The following is an 18,917-nucleotide window of genomic DNA, read 5'->3' as shown; positions in this document are numbered from 1 at the left end:
CCTCCCACACATTCCCCTTTTAAACAGTTCAGGGCGTGGCTTCTCTCTGCCTCTTTCCGAGGTGCCCCATTGCCTTCCTCTGTTTACTCCTGATTGACTGCCTCCTGCGTCGGACGTCCTTGAACAGGGCCAGCTGTGGGTCATCTTCATCCACGCTGTCAGGCTCACACAGCTGGGTCTGCATCGTAACCAGATGGGAGGGGCCTGGCTGAGGGCTCTGTGGAGCCTCAATACTATCCTCAGCAAGCTCTCCAACACCCCCTCCTCCTCCTCTGAATCGTCCGACCCAACTGCCGAACCCACAGGCTGACCCTGAATCACAACACTCGGTCTCCAAAAGGTTTGCCATCACTGTCATAGGGTTTGGGGGAGATAAAATTAGAGGTAGGTGTGTTGGTCAAGGAAGATTGGACATAAATCTAACATATAATACTAATAAATGATTGTTGGTTCTAGGAATCTTAGCCTGAGAAAAAACCTTAAAAGCTGTTTTGCTTCTGTTGAATTTTTTTCTTTTATCTTTCTTTCTGAAGGTTTTCTCCCTGACAGGTTGTTCTTTTCTCCTTAACGGTTCAGCACATCAGGTCTTGTTGAGGTAATGTACCCCTCTCTGTGGAAACGCTCCACAATTTACCCCTAGGCTCTCCTTCCTGTTGAACGGTGCCTGCCTGACTCAAAACTCCAGCTACGTGCCATCTTTCTGGCACTTTTCCACAGCTAACAGGCAGTAAAAAGAGCAGCTAATATATAGGAGTCTCAAGATCTTAAGTTAAAGTGCACAGAAGAATTCAGGCAGGCAGGCAGGCAGCATTCCAGCAATCCAGATTTAGTTAGAGTAACAGATGTGCAGTTGACCATTTTTAAAAAAAAAAAAATCATGAGCCTTGGACTTGAAGGGCATTCTCAGTTTGGGAACTTTTTTCCCTATTAGCTAGATGTGAGAAAATATTTCAGCTATTGCCTAACAATTACATCCTTGCCTCTCCAACCATAGAAATGAAAGGAATAGGAAACACCATATGTTAATGTGCACTTTCCCTCCTGTGCTGCCAACAGCAGTTAACCTTGAGAGAGCCACTGATTGTCTTTCAAGACTGAAGAGCAAAAGAAAAATCTTGTGCTGGATTGTGGAGCAATGAGCATGCATGGCCATATTCTAAGTATGAATTAGAGTATTTTGTCAAAGTTATGGACTTTCAGTTATGGCTGGATTCTCCTTGCATCTTTCATCTCTAATGAAAATTCTCTCTGCTCTCCACATGAAAACTTCAGCCCTACAGATGGTGGGCCTCAAGACTATCCAAGAAGAAGACCTCCAAGATACCTTCCAAGTTATTCTATTCTATTCTATTCTATTCTATTCTATTCTATTCTATTCTATTCTATTCTATTCTATTCTATTCTTAGGAGAAGTGAAATAATCAATAGAATATTCTGTTCAATATCTTCAAGTTATAATTCCTTGAAATTAAGATTACAGATAGGTCTGCAGAAGTGCCCTAATGTAAATGCTGTTGAAAGTGCCAAGGAGGTTGAAATTTCATGGTCAAGCTACTTCTCTATTGTAATTGTAGCATTACCCCCTCAGAGGCCGCCAAAGCCCAGGCCCTCCCAGCCCCACTCCCCTCCGTCGCACTCTGCAGCTGCCCTCTCAAGATGTTCGTAAAGTGTCTTTTCTAGCAGAAGCTTACATGAAGTGAGGAGGTGGCAGACTCTCGTTGTCCAAGGGGGGCTTTCAGGAACAAAGGTGACCAGCCCATAGCCCCAATAGTCAATATGTGACGGTGTTAACAGCCCCAGGCAGTCATAGCAGCAATAGTTAATGATTTCACACCAATTGTTTGGAAACAAGTGGGGTGGGGGAAACCCCGGCTCCAGGCAGCGATAGGAAAACAAAGGTAGTCAGTGTTTTGCAGTAACAGCTCACCCCAAAAGGGCAACTCTCCACAGTGTCTATAACTTGCCCAAGTAACACTAATCAAAGTTCAGATGGCCGCTAGTCTCCCAAGCAGTAATGACCAGCCTCTCCTTCTCTTCTGTCGTCGCTCACAGTGTCAGGTCTTGTCAGTGTCAAAACCACTCCCCCTTTTCCTTTATTGTTAAAATCTGAATTTAGCAACCCCAGCAACTTTTCCTCTCCTCACTCTCTCTCTTGCCTCTGCTCGGGATTTCCCCCCCTGCGAAAGAAAGCAGTAAAATTCCATCTTCTCCCTCTCTCTCCCTCTCTCCTTCTCTCTCCTTCACAGAAAGGGATCAGCTTAAAACCTCAAATCCCTCTTCGACTTCACCTGGTCTCTCTCCGACAACAGCAACAGCAACCACCCCCAACCCCTTTCTTTCCTCCTTTTTCTTTCCTTCTGCCCGATCCACGCCCACCGCACCCAAAAGCGGCAGCAGCTGTCCGAGCTTCCCTCTCCCCAGGCAGGCTCCTGCAAAGCTTTTCATCCAGCCCCGCTACATAATCATAAAAGAAGAGGCTGGACATTTTAGTCAGTCTTCATAAATACAAATTTGGGACATTTTTTAAAAGCTTATCAGATGTCTTTTTGAGAGCGGCGTGGTGGCCTAGTGGTGAAGATGCTCGCCTCCTGCTGCAAACTCAATGTAGGCATCAGGAAGGGTATCCGGCCAGTAAACACTCAACTCCATTCAGACATCCTGATTCTACCCCGAATTAAGGGATTACAGGATGGTAAAAAGAAAAAAAGTCAGATGTCTTTGTGGCAATGACATTGCAGACAAAATAATGATCTAAGGTTGATAATAATTGCTGCTATGTCTAATAAGTTATAATTCACAATGCTTTTCCTTTGAATCAGGTATATTAGCAATAAAGAAGAAATATCCTTGGAAAATCTTAGTGCTACAGAAACTACTTTAAAGTATTACAGCTATCTTCGCACTGAAAAATAAAACAGAATTTTAAAATGCCCTTGCTTAATATAAATATTTTTATATATAATTTGTTTCCTTCCTTTTAATTATATTTACTTTACTGGGTTTACATGCTGCTGGAACTGATATTGATTTTGATTAGCGTACACACCCAATATATGGAATTAAAGTTGAAGCAACAGAGCAACAGTTATTTTTATTTTCATAAAAAAAATAACAGTCTACATTTATTTATTTATTTATTATTTGGATTTATATACCGCCCCTCTCCCGAAGGACTCGGGGCGGTGTACAGGGCAATTAAAACACTATATACAACACATAATATACAAAAATTAAAATAAATTAAACCAAGTAGCCCTAAACAATAAAACATGTTCTAAAATTTAAAATCTAAAATCTAAAACCCCAATCCCTCAGTCCAGGCTGGCAAGTTCGAATAACCAAGTCTTCAGGTTGCGGCGAAAAGAGCGAAGGTCGGGAGCCATCCGGAGCTCAACAGGAAGCTGGTTCCAGAGGGCAGGCGCACCCACAGAGAATGCTCTCCCCCTGGGGGCCGCCAGTTGACATTCCCTGACCAATGGCACCCTGAGGAGGCCCTCTCTATGGGAGCGCACAGGACGATGGGAAGTTAACGCCGGCAAAAGGTACTCCCGTAAATAATCTGGGCCCATGCCATTTAGGGCTTTATAGGTCATCACCAGCACCTTGAATCTCACCCGGAAGACAACTGGAAGCCAATGCAGCTCGCGGAGCAGAGGTGTTATATGGGAGTATCGGGAGACCCCCATCACAACTCGCGCGGCCGCATTCTGCACCAGCTGGAGCCTCCGAGTGGTATTCAAGGGCAGCCCCATGTAGAGAGCGTTTATACCATAAATGCCATTAAACAAACACCTTACTGCAAGAGAGGGCTGACTCATAACACAACTACTGGTAAGCTTGTAAGCCGCCCTGAGTCTTCAGAGAAGGGCGGGATATAAATGGAATTAAAATAAATAAAAATAAAAATAAACCTCTTCTAAGGTGGATTGATAATGAAACCAGGAAGAGTTGCTTACAGTAGAATGCTATCTGAACCAGTAATCTTTGCACCATGATCAGAGGTCAACTGGTTGAAGAAAACAACCTTTGGGCCAGTGTGTGAGAGTTTAAATTGGGGTTCTGAATTAAGTTTGTTCTGTATCATGATCTGGATGTTACTCTGAAGCAGTCTTCCTCATGTTGATGTCTACAAAATGGGTTAGAACTCCCCAATGACTTGGGATATTTGGACTTCAGTTCCAAATTATCTGGAAAACATCAAGCTAGAATAAGCTGTTCTGGGGTCAGAATAAGCTTTTCTGGTGTGAGCTACGCTGAGGTGCCAAGTTACTAATGGCAAATATAGCAATCACAGTGAAAAGGTTATGTCTGTAGGCAGAGCAGGGGATCATTTTTTCCCCACAGCTATCCACCTAGTCTTTCATAAATGAATCAGGGAACTGTTAGTCAGACAGCTTTGCATATTCCTGAATAAGAATAATGTTTGTAAATGTTTTCCTCTCTTAAAATTTCTTGCAAGTACCCCAAAAAACAAAAAATTATCAGGGCAGGAAATAGATTGCATTACAGAAATGATATTCATTATTCGATTTAATTCAATTCAATTCGATTCTATTACTACTCCTACTCCTATTCCTACTCTGAATCATTTCTACCTTGAAATGATCAGAAATGAAAATGTTCCCTCAGGATTCTATCAATTCTTAAAATACAGGCAAAGAGATCTTTAACTGCATCCGAGAAGAGTCAAACAGATGGAAACAGAGATTTATGTCTTGGGTCCTTGACTCCTTATCTTATTTAACTTTTGTTTTTACTTACTGGTATTTGTACAATGGTGGCCAAGGGGTATAAGAAGAGTGCTGGGTACATTGAAAAGTAAAGAGCCTTTTATGTCTCTGTAGTTCAGGAAAAGCTGATTTAATGAGCAGAGCCAATGTTTCTGACACTTAAGCTATTGATCAAATGAAAATATCAAACAAGCAGTTGTCATGTAGCGGTAGACCATATGCCTTGCAAACTAATTATTTCAATAGTTCCCTTTATCTGTACGAATGTCATTCTGGACAGAAATATTGAGGGTGGATATTCAAAATATTTGTATTTCTTCTTAAAAACATGTATGTATGTGTATATGTATATGTGCAAATGTATATAGGTTGCAGCAACTTCTTTTATCCAGCTATCAACTTTACATCTAATAGTACCACTGATAATTCCCCAAGCACCATTTCTGGATGTCATTTTACAATGGCAAAAGAGAAAAAAATGCTAGGATATATTTTTAAAGTCCTATGTATATTAACAGTTACCTAAACTGGAACTTCTGATATGTTAACTGTATTAAGAAAAGCATTGTGTACTGCCTAACAATGAGAATAAAATGTGTTTATATTAACTTTTCTTAACCGAACTAAAAACACTTACAAAAAAGGGGAATATTGGGTCTAACACCCTTTCCAAACAACTGAATTTTTACCGGCTTCTAGAAGGCCTACGAGGCTTTCATAAGACAGTGGTTGGGAGAATTTATTTTTTGAGATAAATGGTAGATCTTATAAAACATCATGCACATCAGTGATTACAAACTTCCTGGGTATAAAACCATCACTGACCTATGTACTCGTTTCAGAAATAATGTGCTATAATGATTTAAAACTAAATAGTTGTACAACTTTTTAATTATCAGAATTACTATCTCTTGGCTATGTATGTCATAGCTACAGAAATAAAATCATATCCTGAGCAACTGGGTCCAAGGAGTGGAGATTTAAACGCTGAATCGATTGATGCCATGTTACTGGAGGATAAATCTGATTTCTTAGCAGAATTAGCATGCCATAATTGCTGGTGCCATTCACATTTTTTCAACTTACTGTCTCAACAGCAAGGGAAGTGGCTGCCGAAACATAATTGGTTCTCTTTATTTATATGTTCACCTCCAGTTTGTATTATTTGTTTTCTTCCTGTTCATTTTATTCTTAGTAATGCTTTATTTTTTTATTTTTCTGTATATTTTGGTGGTTGTCTTTTCGCATTAATGCCTACATCATGCCCTGGTTTGCCCATCCAGCTAAGCCACAGTTGCATTTAAGAGGAGCAGTAGCAAACCATGGTTTCAAATTGAGTGGTTTCCTACTTGAAAGCAAACAGTAATGTAGTATGAGGTGTGAGCTTAGACATAATATTAGGTGGCATTGAAAGTTTAGGATATTTCCACAAATAATATTCTATTAACTATTTGGGTAAGGAATTTTTATCTTTTTGTCTACCGGTCCGCTTCTGAATTCTGAGACATTGTTAATCTTAAACTTGCTGCTCATTGCAGATTTAATTAACAAATATTTCTTTCTCAGCTTTCAGCTACAACAAATCGAACAAAGTTAGCATTTGGTGTTAGCAAAGCGGTTGTTTGATGACTCTGCATATGCACTATGCTAAAACTGTTTTTCAGATACACTGACTTTATTTTCATGTACCATGTTTGTTATGAACTTGGATCCAGAGACCTAATGCAGAAAGGCCTGTTTTGACATATGGCCGTTTTACATACATTTCCATTCACTTACATGGATGGTTATTCATTGAATGTTTGAATATGTCTTCAGAAAGAAGCAGATGATATACACAATGGTACACTATGCTGGATGCTGTTATCTTAACTCTGCAGAAAAAAAATCTCAGCTATATTTGAATTCTAAAACAGCTTGAACCCTCACTTGCTACTTAATGAGGGGAGGCTGCCAAACATTTCTTGATGTGGTGACAAATGTTCAAGCTGTACTTTATATACACTTGACCAATAAAGAATTCTATACTAATAAAAAATTCTATTCTATATTCAGAGATTATCCTGTGGGGTTTTTTCGTTAAAATGTAACTAGCACATCAGTACAGAGTGCTTCTCTTTAAAAATTCATACAGTATAAAGCCATCAATGGCTATCAGTCATTGTGGCTATATATAACCCCAACATCGGGGATGGCATGGCCTCAAGAAACCACAGCAGAAAGGAATTGTTATTCCCACACTTTGATTGGCAGCTTCCCTCTGGCCTGTGGTTGGCCACAGAATGCTGGACTAGATGTGCTGCAGTCTGATCTAATGCAATATTTTTATGTTCTAAAAAGCCTGAATTTGGGGGGGGGGGGGAAATAGAATATGAGGATTAGGAAACTGAATACATTTTGTCTGAATCTTGTTTTTCAGAGGCAAGCAAAATATTCTGAAAACAAGCTCAAGTGCACTAAAGCTAGGAATGATTATCTGCTGAACCTCGCAGCCACAAATGCAGCAGTCAGTAAATACTACATCCATGATGTTTCCGATCTAATTGATGTGAGTACCAAAGTGATTCTCTTTTACAGCAATGTCATTTCCAATGAAAATGGTTGCATTCTAGACTGTGGTCATGTGCTGATGCAGTCTTAATTTATGGTCAGTTGCTAATGTATTTAGCATGCAGGACCTATTTGTCTATGGATTTATATCTTGATGCTTTCCCTCTCCCAGTGGTTTCTTAAAAGCAATAGAGGTAGAAAGATATTCAGACATGCAGATTTTTCAGCTACTGATGGATTTAGAGGGGTGATAGATGCTTGGAGCTGTACAGTTCTATGTTCATTTGTATCTTTTATTTATCAAAATATTTTATACTATGACTTTTTCCCCCCAACTGATGACAGTGAAGTGAGAGACCAATATGAGCCAAGGCAGATGAAGACTGGGTTTAGCACATATAAATGCTGTCAGGCAAGAACAGAGAGAGCTGATAGTAGTCTCCAGACAAAACTGATGGTAATAATTGTTATGTATTGGAAGTAAGATAAAAGAGTGGAAGTTTTAAATTAGGGGTGATAAGACAGACACTTACAGGAAATAAGAAAGATAACCTTTATTCCTAATGCTAGGCACTATTTCTCAACTTTGTAGATCAAGCTTTAATTTGTCAGCTGCCCACAAAACTACCAAAAAATTCTTAAAATCCACAGTGGAAAATAAGATATGAGTTGTCTCACTGATTGTTGGAGAGTAGGATTTGTGCATCTAAAATCCTTTATTTTGTAGCCCATTGAAAATCTGCAGATATTTCAGAATTAGAACACTACACACGTTCATGCTTTCATTTGATCAGGCATTTCAAATACGTTTTCTGCCAACTTTAAACATGCGCTGAATCAAATTATAACTTGCAACAAGGGTTATCATCTTGCTGGTGAAATACAAATTGGATTCTAGATAAACACAAGTCATTAAAAAGCAATAAAAACAATGATCTTTAATCCCAAATGTTTGCAATGTTTTAAATGGCTGAAAATTAATTTCCTTTAATTATTCCTCTAAACCATTAATTGTATCATTGAATGTTATGCATCATCAAGTCTTCGATGACTCTTATCAGCCACATACGTTGACAACCTCCAAGATGATCTGTTCCCACCCTGGCCCTTTTAGGTTATTCAGTAGTATATCAACTGTCATTTTAATTGACTCTGTCCACATCACTGCTGGTCAACTGCTCCTTCTCTCCTTCCTTCCTTCCTTCCTTCCTTCCTTCCTTCCTTCCTTCCTTCCTTCCTTCCTTCCTTCCTTCCTTCCTTCCTTCCTTCCTCCCTCCCTCCCTCCCTCCCTCCCTCCCTCCCTCCCTCCCTTCCTATTATTAAGCATGTGTATCTTGCATACATGTTAATCAGCCTTCCATCCTTCTGAGATCAATAAAATGAGGACCCAGATTTTTGGGGATAATAACTGATTCTGTAAACTGCTTAGATAGGACTGTAAAGCATTGTGAAGCGGTATATGTCTAAGTGCTATTGCTATTAAATTTCAGCTTTCCTGAAGAAAAGGCACTTCGGCTTGATTTTCACATGGGTAATGTGTGTCAGAAGAACATTATATACCATGTCAAAATATATTAATATAAGAAATATTTCATCTCTTAGGTCAGCAGCCCCCAACCTTTTGGTTAGGTCAGCAGCCCCCAACCTTTTGGCCACCAGGGACGGGTTCCCTGGAGAAAGGGTTTTCCACAGATCGGAGGGGCCATGATTTCGTGTGCTGCCTGCATCCCGAGGCTTCACTTGTTTGCGTGGGCCAGTTTCTGGCATGCCACAGACTGGGGCTGGACCGTGGACCAGGGGTTGGGGCCCCTGCCTTAGGGAGTCAATAAGAACTTCTAGTACTTTCATCATCAGCTTACATATTTCAGCACTTTTTGCTTAAGACTCTGCATATTGGCGTGGATTGAGTTGCCTTGATCACTTCAGATAGCAGTTGAGAGTTATGTTTTACACTGCAGTTGAGCATCATCTTTTAATATTACCCACATAAACATTACTTTACAAAAATAAAGAATTAAATGTATATTAGTTCTAAAATGCAGAACCCTAACAAACAAATGGGATTGTAATAATCCATTTGAACCTATTACCATGCCCCATTCCTACTGTGAATGTTTGAAAATGCTATCAGAAGAGGAGTTTAGAAGTCAGCTTTACTTATATTTATAAGGAAAACGATTTTTCACGAGTTTTCTTCTCTACTAACATAAACATGATGTTTAGTCAGGCAAACAGAAAGGACCCACCCACCATTGTTTGTTTTCCATTTGTAAAATTAGACATAAATATAGTCTTAGTGGCTATGATGAGCAAAAGAACCTGGTTCAACTAAAAAGATCTGCGTGAATCATAAGAAAAACAAACAAAATGGGTGTAAAATAGAGATGCTGTATGTATCCAGACGTCACAATGAATATAAGAAGGGAAATCTCTGTAAACTTTTAGTACTCGGTTTCTCCTTCCCTCCCTAAAAGACAAGGAGCTACTTGTAATTTCATAGCATGTATATTTTGAATTACAAATGGTGGGTGTAGATTAGCTTTTCCCCTACCTGCTGTTGCCCTTATGTCTTAGGTTTTAATTCCCATAATCCATAGCCAGTATGATATATCCCCTATTAGCATTATAATAGGCTTTAAAAGCAGAGCTTGAAATACTGGTGAACAAAACAAAATCACACACACACACACACACACACACACACACACACACACAGAGAGAGAGAGAGAGAGAGAGAGAGAGAGAGACACCCCCACACTTATTTTGATAGGTGACTTATCAGCTCAGTTCAGATATCATGCTTAATTATAGTTTGTGCAACCCATAATCCAAGTGTGCTTTGAGATTGCACACACTGCAAAGTACTTTTTTTGCCTTTGAATCCAAAGCTTGGTATGAAAGGTACTTAGATTTTAATTTATTCCTGGTCCTGCTATTACTTTTTGGGTACAACCATTGAAAATGTGAATCAGCCTGCACATACTTACCCTGACAATAGCCTACAGAAAAGTCTTTTCTAATCCTGTGTGCTAGATGGAAACGGTGCATCAACAGAATGTATTTCATTGTACATCATTTGTTAAAGACACTTTTACTTTCAGGATTGTTTAGATAAAGTCAAAGCCTGGCAGATTAGATTGGTAAAGGATGGATGGGTAAATAAATAGCTAAGTTCATGAGAAATTATTTTCTCTCTGTAGTCAGAGCATCTCAGAACGAAAAGAATCATACATGTGCATGAAGCCAAGAGGAAAAAATGCTTCCTAGGGGAAATTGCTGTCCAGAGTTATTCTTTTTTTTCTCCTCCTATTGATTGAATATTGCCAGTCTCAAAAAGCAACATGTTTTTGAGTGTAACAGGATAATGTAATATTCATATTAATAATTTTATACTGATGGGGAAAGCAACCATCCTGTCCTTACAGATAGTTCTCAACTTGGGCTCAGATTTCATCATCATCATCATCATCATCATCATCATCATCATCATCATCATCATATAACAACAACAACAACAACAACAGCTGGATGACAGATTAAATAGATGGAAAACCAAAGCTTGGCATGGACAGCATTTGAAAAATATTGAAGAAAAATGTGATAACAACTTTACATGGGCATGGCTTAAGATGGGAACCATCAAGAAAGAAATGGAAGACTTAATACTGGTTGCTCAAGAACAAGCACTACAAACTAATGCCATGAAAGTGAAGATACAAAAATCTACTGACAATCCAAATTGCTGACTTTGCAACGACAAAGTTGAAACTGTTTCACATTTAATATGTGAGTGCAGCAAAATCATGCAAACTGATTACAAAGCTAGAGATGACCGAGTTGCTAAACTAATCCACTGGGCATTGTCGCCATTTGGAACACAACACGCCAGATATCGCAGTCATAGAGAACGGAAGCGTACAGTTGATTGATATTGCTGTACCAGGAGATGCCAGAGTCGAAGAAAAAGAACTGGGGAAAAATACGAAATACCGCGACCTGGCCATCGAAACTGTGTGATTATGGATGAAATGTGTAAGAGTGATACCCATTGTCATCGGGCACTGGGAACTATGTCCAAAAACTTTGCAAAACACATCAAGAAATTGCAGCTTCCTGCAATAACTCCAGCAAAGCTACAAAAAACTGTGCTACTTGGAACATCTTACATTTTAAGGAGATACCTGGTTGTCACCTAGGATGCTGGCAGCAACCCGTGTCAACCATTAGTACCAGTCAATTTGAGTGTTCAGTTGACTGAGTTTCATGTTTTATGAATAAAAGTATAATAATAATAATAATAATAATAATAATAATAATAATAATAATAATAATAATAATAATAATAATAATAATATAATGTTGGAAGGGACCTTGGAGATCATCTAGTCCAACCTCCTGCTCAGGCAGGAAACCCTATACCAGGGGTGTCAAACTGCTGGCCCATGGGCCGGTTTCATCATATCGAAGCCACACCCACCCATTGCTGGCGATGCAAAAAGAGTTGTGATATGTCACGACACGTCACGTGATGTGGCGAGTTTGACACCTGTGCCCTATACCATTTTGGACAAATGGCTGTCCAGTCTCTTCTTAAAAACTTCCAGTGTTGGAGCATGCACTGCTTCTGGAGGCAAGTGGTTCCACTGATTAATTGTTCTAACTGTCAGGAAATTTCTCCTTAGCTCTAGGCTGCTTCTCTCTTTGGTTAGTTTCCATCTGTTGAGCCCAAAATTCATGTTGCTAAGTGAGAAATTTGTTAAGTGAGTTTTGCCCCATTCTAGGGCTTTTCTTGTCACATTTATTAAGTGAATCACGGCAGTTGTTAATTTAGTAACATGACTTTGCTTGCTCATATGAGCCCGGGACACCGCAACTATCATAAATGTGAGTCAGTTGCCAAGCGTCCAAATTTGGATCATGTGACCATGGGGATACTGCAATGGTCATAAGTGTGAAAAATGGTAATAAGTGACTATTTTCAGTGCTGTTTTAACTTCACACGGTTACTAAAGGAACTGTTGTAAGTGGAGGACTAGCTGTATTAATACACAACATTGAAATAAAACAAAACAATGGGTTCAAACTGTCAAGCCTGGTCCTGCATTGGTATATTATAAAAATTGTGACAAGTTTAATTAAACTCAAAACATGGGGTGTGTATCAGGTTTTTGTGCCTGAGATTAATATTTAAGGGTTCAGAAGACAATTGCTAGCTAAATTTAATTTAATTTATTAATATTTCTATACCGCCCTTCTCCCGAAGGACTCAGGGCGGTGTACAGGGCAAGAATAAAACACAGAGATTTACAAAAGATAAAAGATAATTAAATACATGCCCAATTAAAAATACAGTTAATACATAGTAAAAAACCCCAATAAAAATAGTAAAAACCCCACCAATCCCCCCTCAGGCCAGGCCGGCTTGCTCGAACAAGTATGTTTTCAGATCGCGGCGAAAGGAGCGAAGATTGGGCACCGTCCGGAGCTCAACCGGTAACTGGTTCCATAGCTCCGGGGCGCCCACAGAGAAGGATCTCCCCCTGGGGGCCACCAGTCGACATTCTCTGACCGGTGGCACCCTGAGGAGGCCCTCTCTGTGGGAACGCACAGGGCGGAGGGAAGTAGACGCCGGCAGCAGGTGTTCCCTAAGGTACTCCGGACCCCTGCCATGTAGGGCTTTAAACACCATTACTAGCACCTTGAATCTCACCCGGAAGACAACTGGTAACCAATGCAGCTCACGGAGCAGAGGTGTGACATGGGAGTATCAGGAGACTCCCAATACAACTCTCGCGGCTGCATTCTGTACCAGTTGGAGCCTCTGGGTGGTCCTCAAGGGAAGCCCCATGTAGAGAGCGTTGCAGTAGTCTAGACGAGAGGTCACGAGCGCGTGAGTGACCGTGCATAAATCATCCCGGCTTAGATAGGGCCGCAACTGGCGCACCAGGCGAACCTGGGTGAAAGCCCCCCTAGTCACAGCCACCATGTGATCTTCCAAGGTGAGCCGTGAATCTAGGAGGACTCCCAAGTTGCGAGCCCTATCCACGGGGGGTAATAATTCACCCCCCATAGAGAGAGATGGAATATCCGAATAGACCCGGGATGAAGGTATGCAAAGCCACTCGGTCTTGTCGGGGTTGAGTTGAAGTCTGTTCCTCCCCATCCAGACCCGAACCACCTCCAGGCAACGGGACATCACGTTGAGGGCATCACTGGGGTGGTTTGGGGTCGAAAGAAAAAGCTGGGTATCATCAGCATACTGATGATACCCAACTCCAAAGCCACGAATGATCTCACCCAGCGGTTTCATGTAGATGTTGAACAGGAGAGGCGAGAGGACCGACCCCTGAGGAACTCCACAAACGAGAGACCTCGCGGTCGACCTCTGCCCTCCTGTCAACACCGACTGCGAGCATCCCTGGAGATAGGAGGAGAACCACTGTAAGACCGTGCCTCCCACTCCCAATCCCCTGAGACGCCGCAGCAGGATACCATGGTTGATGGTATCGAAAGCCGCTGAGAGGTCTAATAGGACTAGAACAGAGGAATGACCCCTGTCCCGAGCCCTCCAGAGATCATTCACCAGCGCGACCAATGCCGTCTCCATGCTGTGCCCGGGCCTGAAACCCGATTGGTACGGGTCTAGATAATCCGCTTCATCCAGGACCAAAGGGAGCTGATGCGCCACCACACTCTCAACAACCTTCGCAAGAAAGCGAAGGTTGGAGACCGGATGAAAGTTGTTCAATACAGCTGGGTCCAAGGCAGGCTTCTTGAGGAGAGGCCTCACCACCGCCTCTTTCAAGACGGCAGGGAAGCTACCCTCACTCAAAGTAGCTGATATAACTGCTTGGAACCAGCTGCGTGTCCTCTCCCGGGCTGCATAAACCAGCCAGGAAGGGCACGGGTCCAATAAACATGTGGTGGAGCTCAGTCTCCCCATAATCCTGTACACTTCCTCTGGAGTCACAGAATCAAACTCCTCCCAGGGGATATCGACAAGACCGCCCGTGTCCTGATCGCCAGACTCTGCCCAGTCAGAGTCCAGACCGGTCCGAATCCGAGCAATTTTGTCCGACAGATAATTGTTAAACTCCTCGGCACGACCCTGCAAGGGTTCCTCCCTCACCTCTTGATTAAGGAGGGAGCGAGTCACCCTAAACAGGGCGGCCGGGCGATTATCTGCGGACGCGATAAGGGTAGCGAAGTGATTAGACCTCGCCACCCTTATCGCAGCGAGATAAGACCTAATGTATGTTCTTAGTCGCAATCGGTCGGATTCGGATCGGCTGGACCTCCAACCGCTCTCTAGGCCCCGTCTCCGACGCTTCATCTCCCGGAGCTCCACAGAGAACCATGGAGCTCGGCGGGATCTGCATCGGGTCAGGGGCCGCAAGGGTACAACTCGGTCAAGAGCCTCAGTGGCTGCCCTTTCCCAGGCTTCCACTAAGGCATCTGCCGAGCTGTGAGTGGGGGAGGCAGGTGGGGACCCCAGCGCTGCCTGGAACCTCTCGGGATCCATTAAGCGTCTGGGGCGGTACCATCTAACTGGTTCCACACACCCACGGCGGGGGGTAACAAAGCAGAAGACCAGCCGCAGGAGATGATGATCGGTCCATGACAGGGGCATAATAATTGGAGAGCCCCCACCAAGATCATCTAACCACCGACCAGATAAGAAAACTAGGTCAAGGGTGTGGCCTCCCTCATGAGTTGGTCCTGAAATTACTTGCGTCAGGTCCATGGCCGTCATGGAAGCCATGAACTCCCGAGCCAACTCAGATGATCCTCCCAGAGATGGTAGATTGAAGTCCCCCAAAACTATAAGTTTCGGGAACTCAACCACCAACCCAGAGAGGACATTGAGAAGCTCAGGCAGGGCTGCTGCTGCGTGACTAGGCGAAAGGTACACCAGCAGCAAGCCCAACTGCGCACCAGGGCCGCATCTCAAAAAGAGAGACTCACAACCGACTATCTGCGGAACGGTGGCCTCCCGTGGACCTAAGGTCTCCCTCATAACAACAGCCACTCCCCCACCCCTACCCTGAGCCCGAGGCCGGTGTAGCACCCGGAAACCTGGTGGGCAAAGATCAGCCAGAGGAATACCGCCCTCTGGGCCCAACCAAGTCTCCGTGATGCAAGCCAGGTCCGCCTGCTCACACTCGATCAAGTCACGGACGAGAGGAGCTTTATTGACGACAGACCTGGCATTCAAGCACACCAGCCGGAGCTCAGGAGGCTGCATATCCTCACTCCCGGGACCTCGGGGCAGAACAAGAGGGTCGGAACGCCTCACTTCTTGCAAGTAGCGGAGAGGCCTTCCCTGAGATCGATACGGCCCTCTGTTCCTGCACCTGCTGCCATTCCCTAACGTCGTGGGAATGGGTAATCCCACGACTTGCCCTGGAGCCCCGGGGGCAACCGACCCCCGCTCCTCCCCCCCGCGATCAATCCCGGACCTGGCCTGAACAACGGTTGTTGGACTACCCCCCATTTCCAAACAACCAAAAGAAGTTCCCATCCCCCTCCCTAACCTCCTAAAAATTTAGCCAAAAAACTAACCAGGGGCCTCTTAATTGGTTTATATCGGAGGCCCCTACCCGTGCCCAGCCATCTCTCAGGGTCCCAACAATCGGGCCCTTCATCAAGAGGAGGTGTAAAAAGTAAGGCGGGTCGCTCACAGGATGGGGGGGCCCCCTGAGGGCGAGTAAAACTGTGCTAGGATAAGTCAGACGCATGATGGTTATTAATTAAGTCTGACAAAAGGCAGCAAGGCAGACCAGATCGATACGGGAGGATCTCAAAATAAATCGAAGGCAAATGACCAGAGTGCCAGCCCAGCTCCACTGCCACTAGAGCTGGGAAACCCCAGAACAGATTGAATCCCGCCCTCTCACGGCGGTCAGGGCCAGGGAGCAGCCTGGTACATGCAACCGGGGGGGGGGAAGCAATACCACCCAGAGCTCTCACCTCTGGGGGCAGCAGATGTAAAATCTCAACCACTCTCCCACAGTGGTTGTACCCCGGACCTTCCAAAATTATAGGGGAGGGGAGGAGAGAAGAGGGAATTAGAGCAAGAGAGTCAGCGAAATACATCAGGGCTGATAAGCCTGTAGAGATACAGAATGGTAGGAGAACTCCGGTTACAGTTCAATGTCATGTTGTAAAAGGACCAGATAATAGTCGGCCAGGAAGGGAAACCAAGACCGCCATATTTTCTTTACTTTATAAACAGCTACATTTGTGTCTCCCACGTTCATTTGAAAAATTTGACATTTGGTTTGTGGCTTTGAAAATTACTCAAGGCAGGCATTTGTGTGGCTGAAAGACTTTGTTTTGATGTGGGAAGTTTAGTCTACTTTGGGCTTGGCTGTAAAGTGATACCTTTTAAATTAGGTACTGCAGGTCTTAAGGCCTTCTCAGATCGGAAGTATGTGGCTAGCGGTGCTATTGCTATTTTCAACTGTGGTAATGCAGGCTAAATTTGGTGGAAATGAAGGTTTGGGGCCTCTAAAACATACAAGAGGGAGTGATGGCTAATCCATGAATGAGGGGTCCTTGGTGCTCTCTGAGCTGGCTTGTTTTCTTGCAGACATTTCATTACCCTAACTAGGTAACATCATCATTTCAACCCTGTGTTGTAAATATTTTCCTTCATTAATCCATGAATGCCAATGAAAAGTCCTTTAAAACTCAGAGATCTATTAAATTCAGCAGAAGTATGTAAAAACAAAGATGCATTTATTTCTAACTGTTTATTTCTCTAATAAAACAACCTGTTGCTTGTTTGTAAAATTGTTCTATTTCCCAGAATAAAATATCAGAAGACCCTGTCATGTAATGCCTAGAAAACATTTTACATTATAGTAATGATGTTCTTATTACACTGTCATGTTTTCTGCTGCTCACTTTATGGGCAAAACGAATGGATGGATGGATGGATGAATATAGATGTAATAAAGTTATGAGTGACTGTGTGTTTTACCATCATGGTTCCTACCAAAGTCTCTGGAATTATGGACGTTGCTGGCTATAGAAGAGTTGCAATAGATCATTCTGGTTGATGGAAATACTTAATCAAATGCTAATTCTTGACTTTTGAGTTGCAATGAGGCATAAGATCAGATAAATCAATTCTCATTTGTACTGCAGTAATTTTGGAATTTACTTTATTGAAGAGTCAGTCAGATGAGAAAGTGGACCTTAGTTATGTCCATTTCTAGTCTTACAAAAGTATTTACATTGCATTGTTGGTGGGATACCTTTAGATTTCTTACTATTCCTTCATTATCTTTAATCTTATCTTTATCTTTAATCTTATTTGTATCTCTGAAGTCGATGCTAGTGTCCTTTTTCAGCATAGAACCATATATACGGTATAATAAACAATAAAATATATTGAAGTGTAGAATGAAAAGCCAACGTGGTATAATGTTAAGGTGTTGGTTTGGCTACCAAATTATCTGAGTTCTAGGCCACTCCTAACCATAGCAGCCCCCTGGGTGCTTTTGGCCTGTCACTCACTCTCAGGCTAGCCTGTCTGGGTTGTTGAGCTTTGATCTCCTAAAACTTTGATCTCCTAAATGAAAAGATTGGATATTCTTTTAAACAAGCAAATAACACATAGTACTTAATATTTCTTCAAGTGAAGAACTTGTTATTCTACCTAGAAATAATTTGTACGATCTGTTGTTTAAGCTTGTTGTTTTTTCTTCCTTAGTGCTGTGACCTGGGATTCCATGCTAGTCTAGCACGGACATTCAGAACATATCTTTCTGCTGAATACAATCTAGAAACCTCACGCCATGAAGGGTTGGACATAATTGAAAATGCTGTAGACAACCTGGATGCACGAAGTGACAAACATACAGTTATGGACATGTGCAACCAGGTCTTCTGTCCTCCGCTGAAGTTTGACTACCAGCCTCACATGGGGGATGAGGTATGTAATTAGAAATGGTTCATGTTGCTTCATAATGCACCTTTCTTTCAGATGTAATACTTCTTGTGTATTAAAATGAGTGAGCTTTAATAGCATTTGTGTTTCATTTGTTAGTTTTGAAATGGCATTGAAGTTACTGGAATTCTTTTTTCTTCTTTTAGAACAGAGATGGGGAACGATAGTCCTTTTATTTTATTTTATTTTATTATATTTATATACCGCCCTTTCCCGAAGGACTCAGGGCGGTTTATAGGGTGATTAAAATGAAGAATACCAAAGTTAAAAACAATTTAAAAAAATTATATCAATTCCTGAACAAATAAAAACCCCAGTTAAAATTAAAGTTAAAATTCTCAGCCTGGGCCAGAGAGCTCGAAGAGCCAGGTCTTCAGGTCCCTGCGGAATGAACGGAGGTCGGGGGCAATCCTAAGCTCCACTGGCAGCTGGTTCCAAAGGGCAGGCGCACCCACTGAGAAGGCCCTCCCCCTGGGTGTTATCCGCCGGCAATCTTTTACCGGCGGTACCCTGAGAAGACCCTCCCTGTGGGAGCGCACTGGACGAAGGGAGCTTGATGCCGGCAGCAGGTGTTCCCTCAGATATCCAGGACCCTCGCCATTTAGGGCTTTATAGGTCATCACCAGCACCTTGAATCTCACCCAGAGGGCAACCGGGAGCCAATGCAGCTCGCGGAGTAC

General features: G+C 42.6%; 1 protein-coding gene across 1 annotated transcript in view; it reads left to right on the top strand.

The window, feature by feature from the left end:
• The window catches only part of SRGAP3 (SLIT-ROBO Rho GTPase activating protein 3), a 205,769-nt gene that overhangs the window by 133,267 nt on the left and 53,585 nt on the right, over positions 1-18,917 (top strand). The window contains exons 6-7 of the mRNA XM_083357001.1: positions 7,150-7,278; positions 18,001-18,222. Coding sequence (XP_083213127.1) covers positions 7,150-7,278; positions 18,001-18,222 — 351 coding nt within the window. The remainder of the gene's footprint in view (positions 1-7,149; positions 7,279-18,000; positions 18,223-18,917) is intronic.

Source organism: Vipera ursinii (genome assembly GCF_947247035.1).
Source record: "Vipera ursinii genome assembly, chromosome: 2".
NCBI classification, from domain to species: Eukaryota; Metazoa; Chordata; class Lepidosauria; order Squamata; family Viperidae; genus Vipera; species Vipera ursinii.
This window is presented reverse-complemented; position numbering and strand designations above follow the sequence as displayed.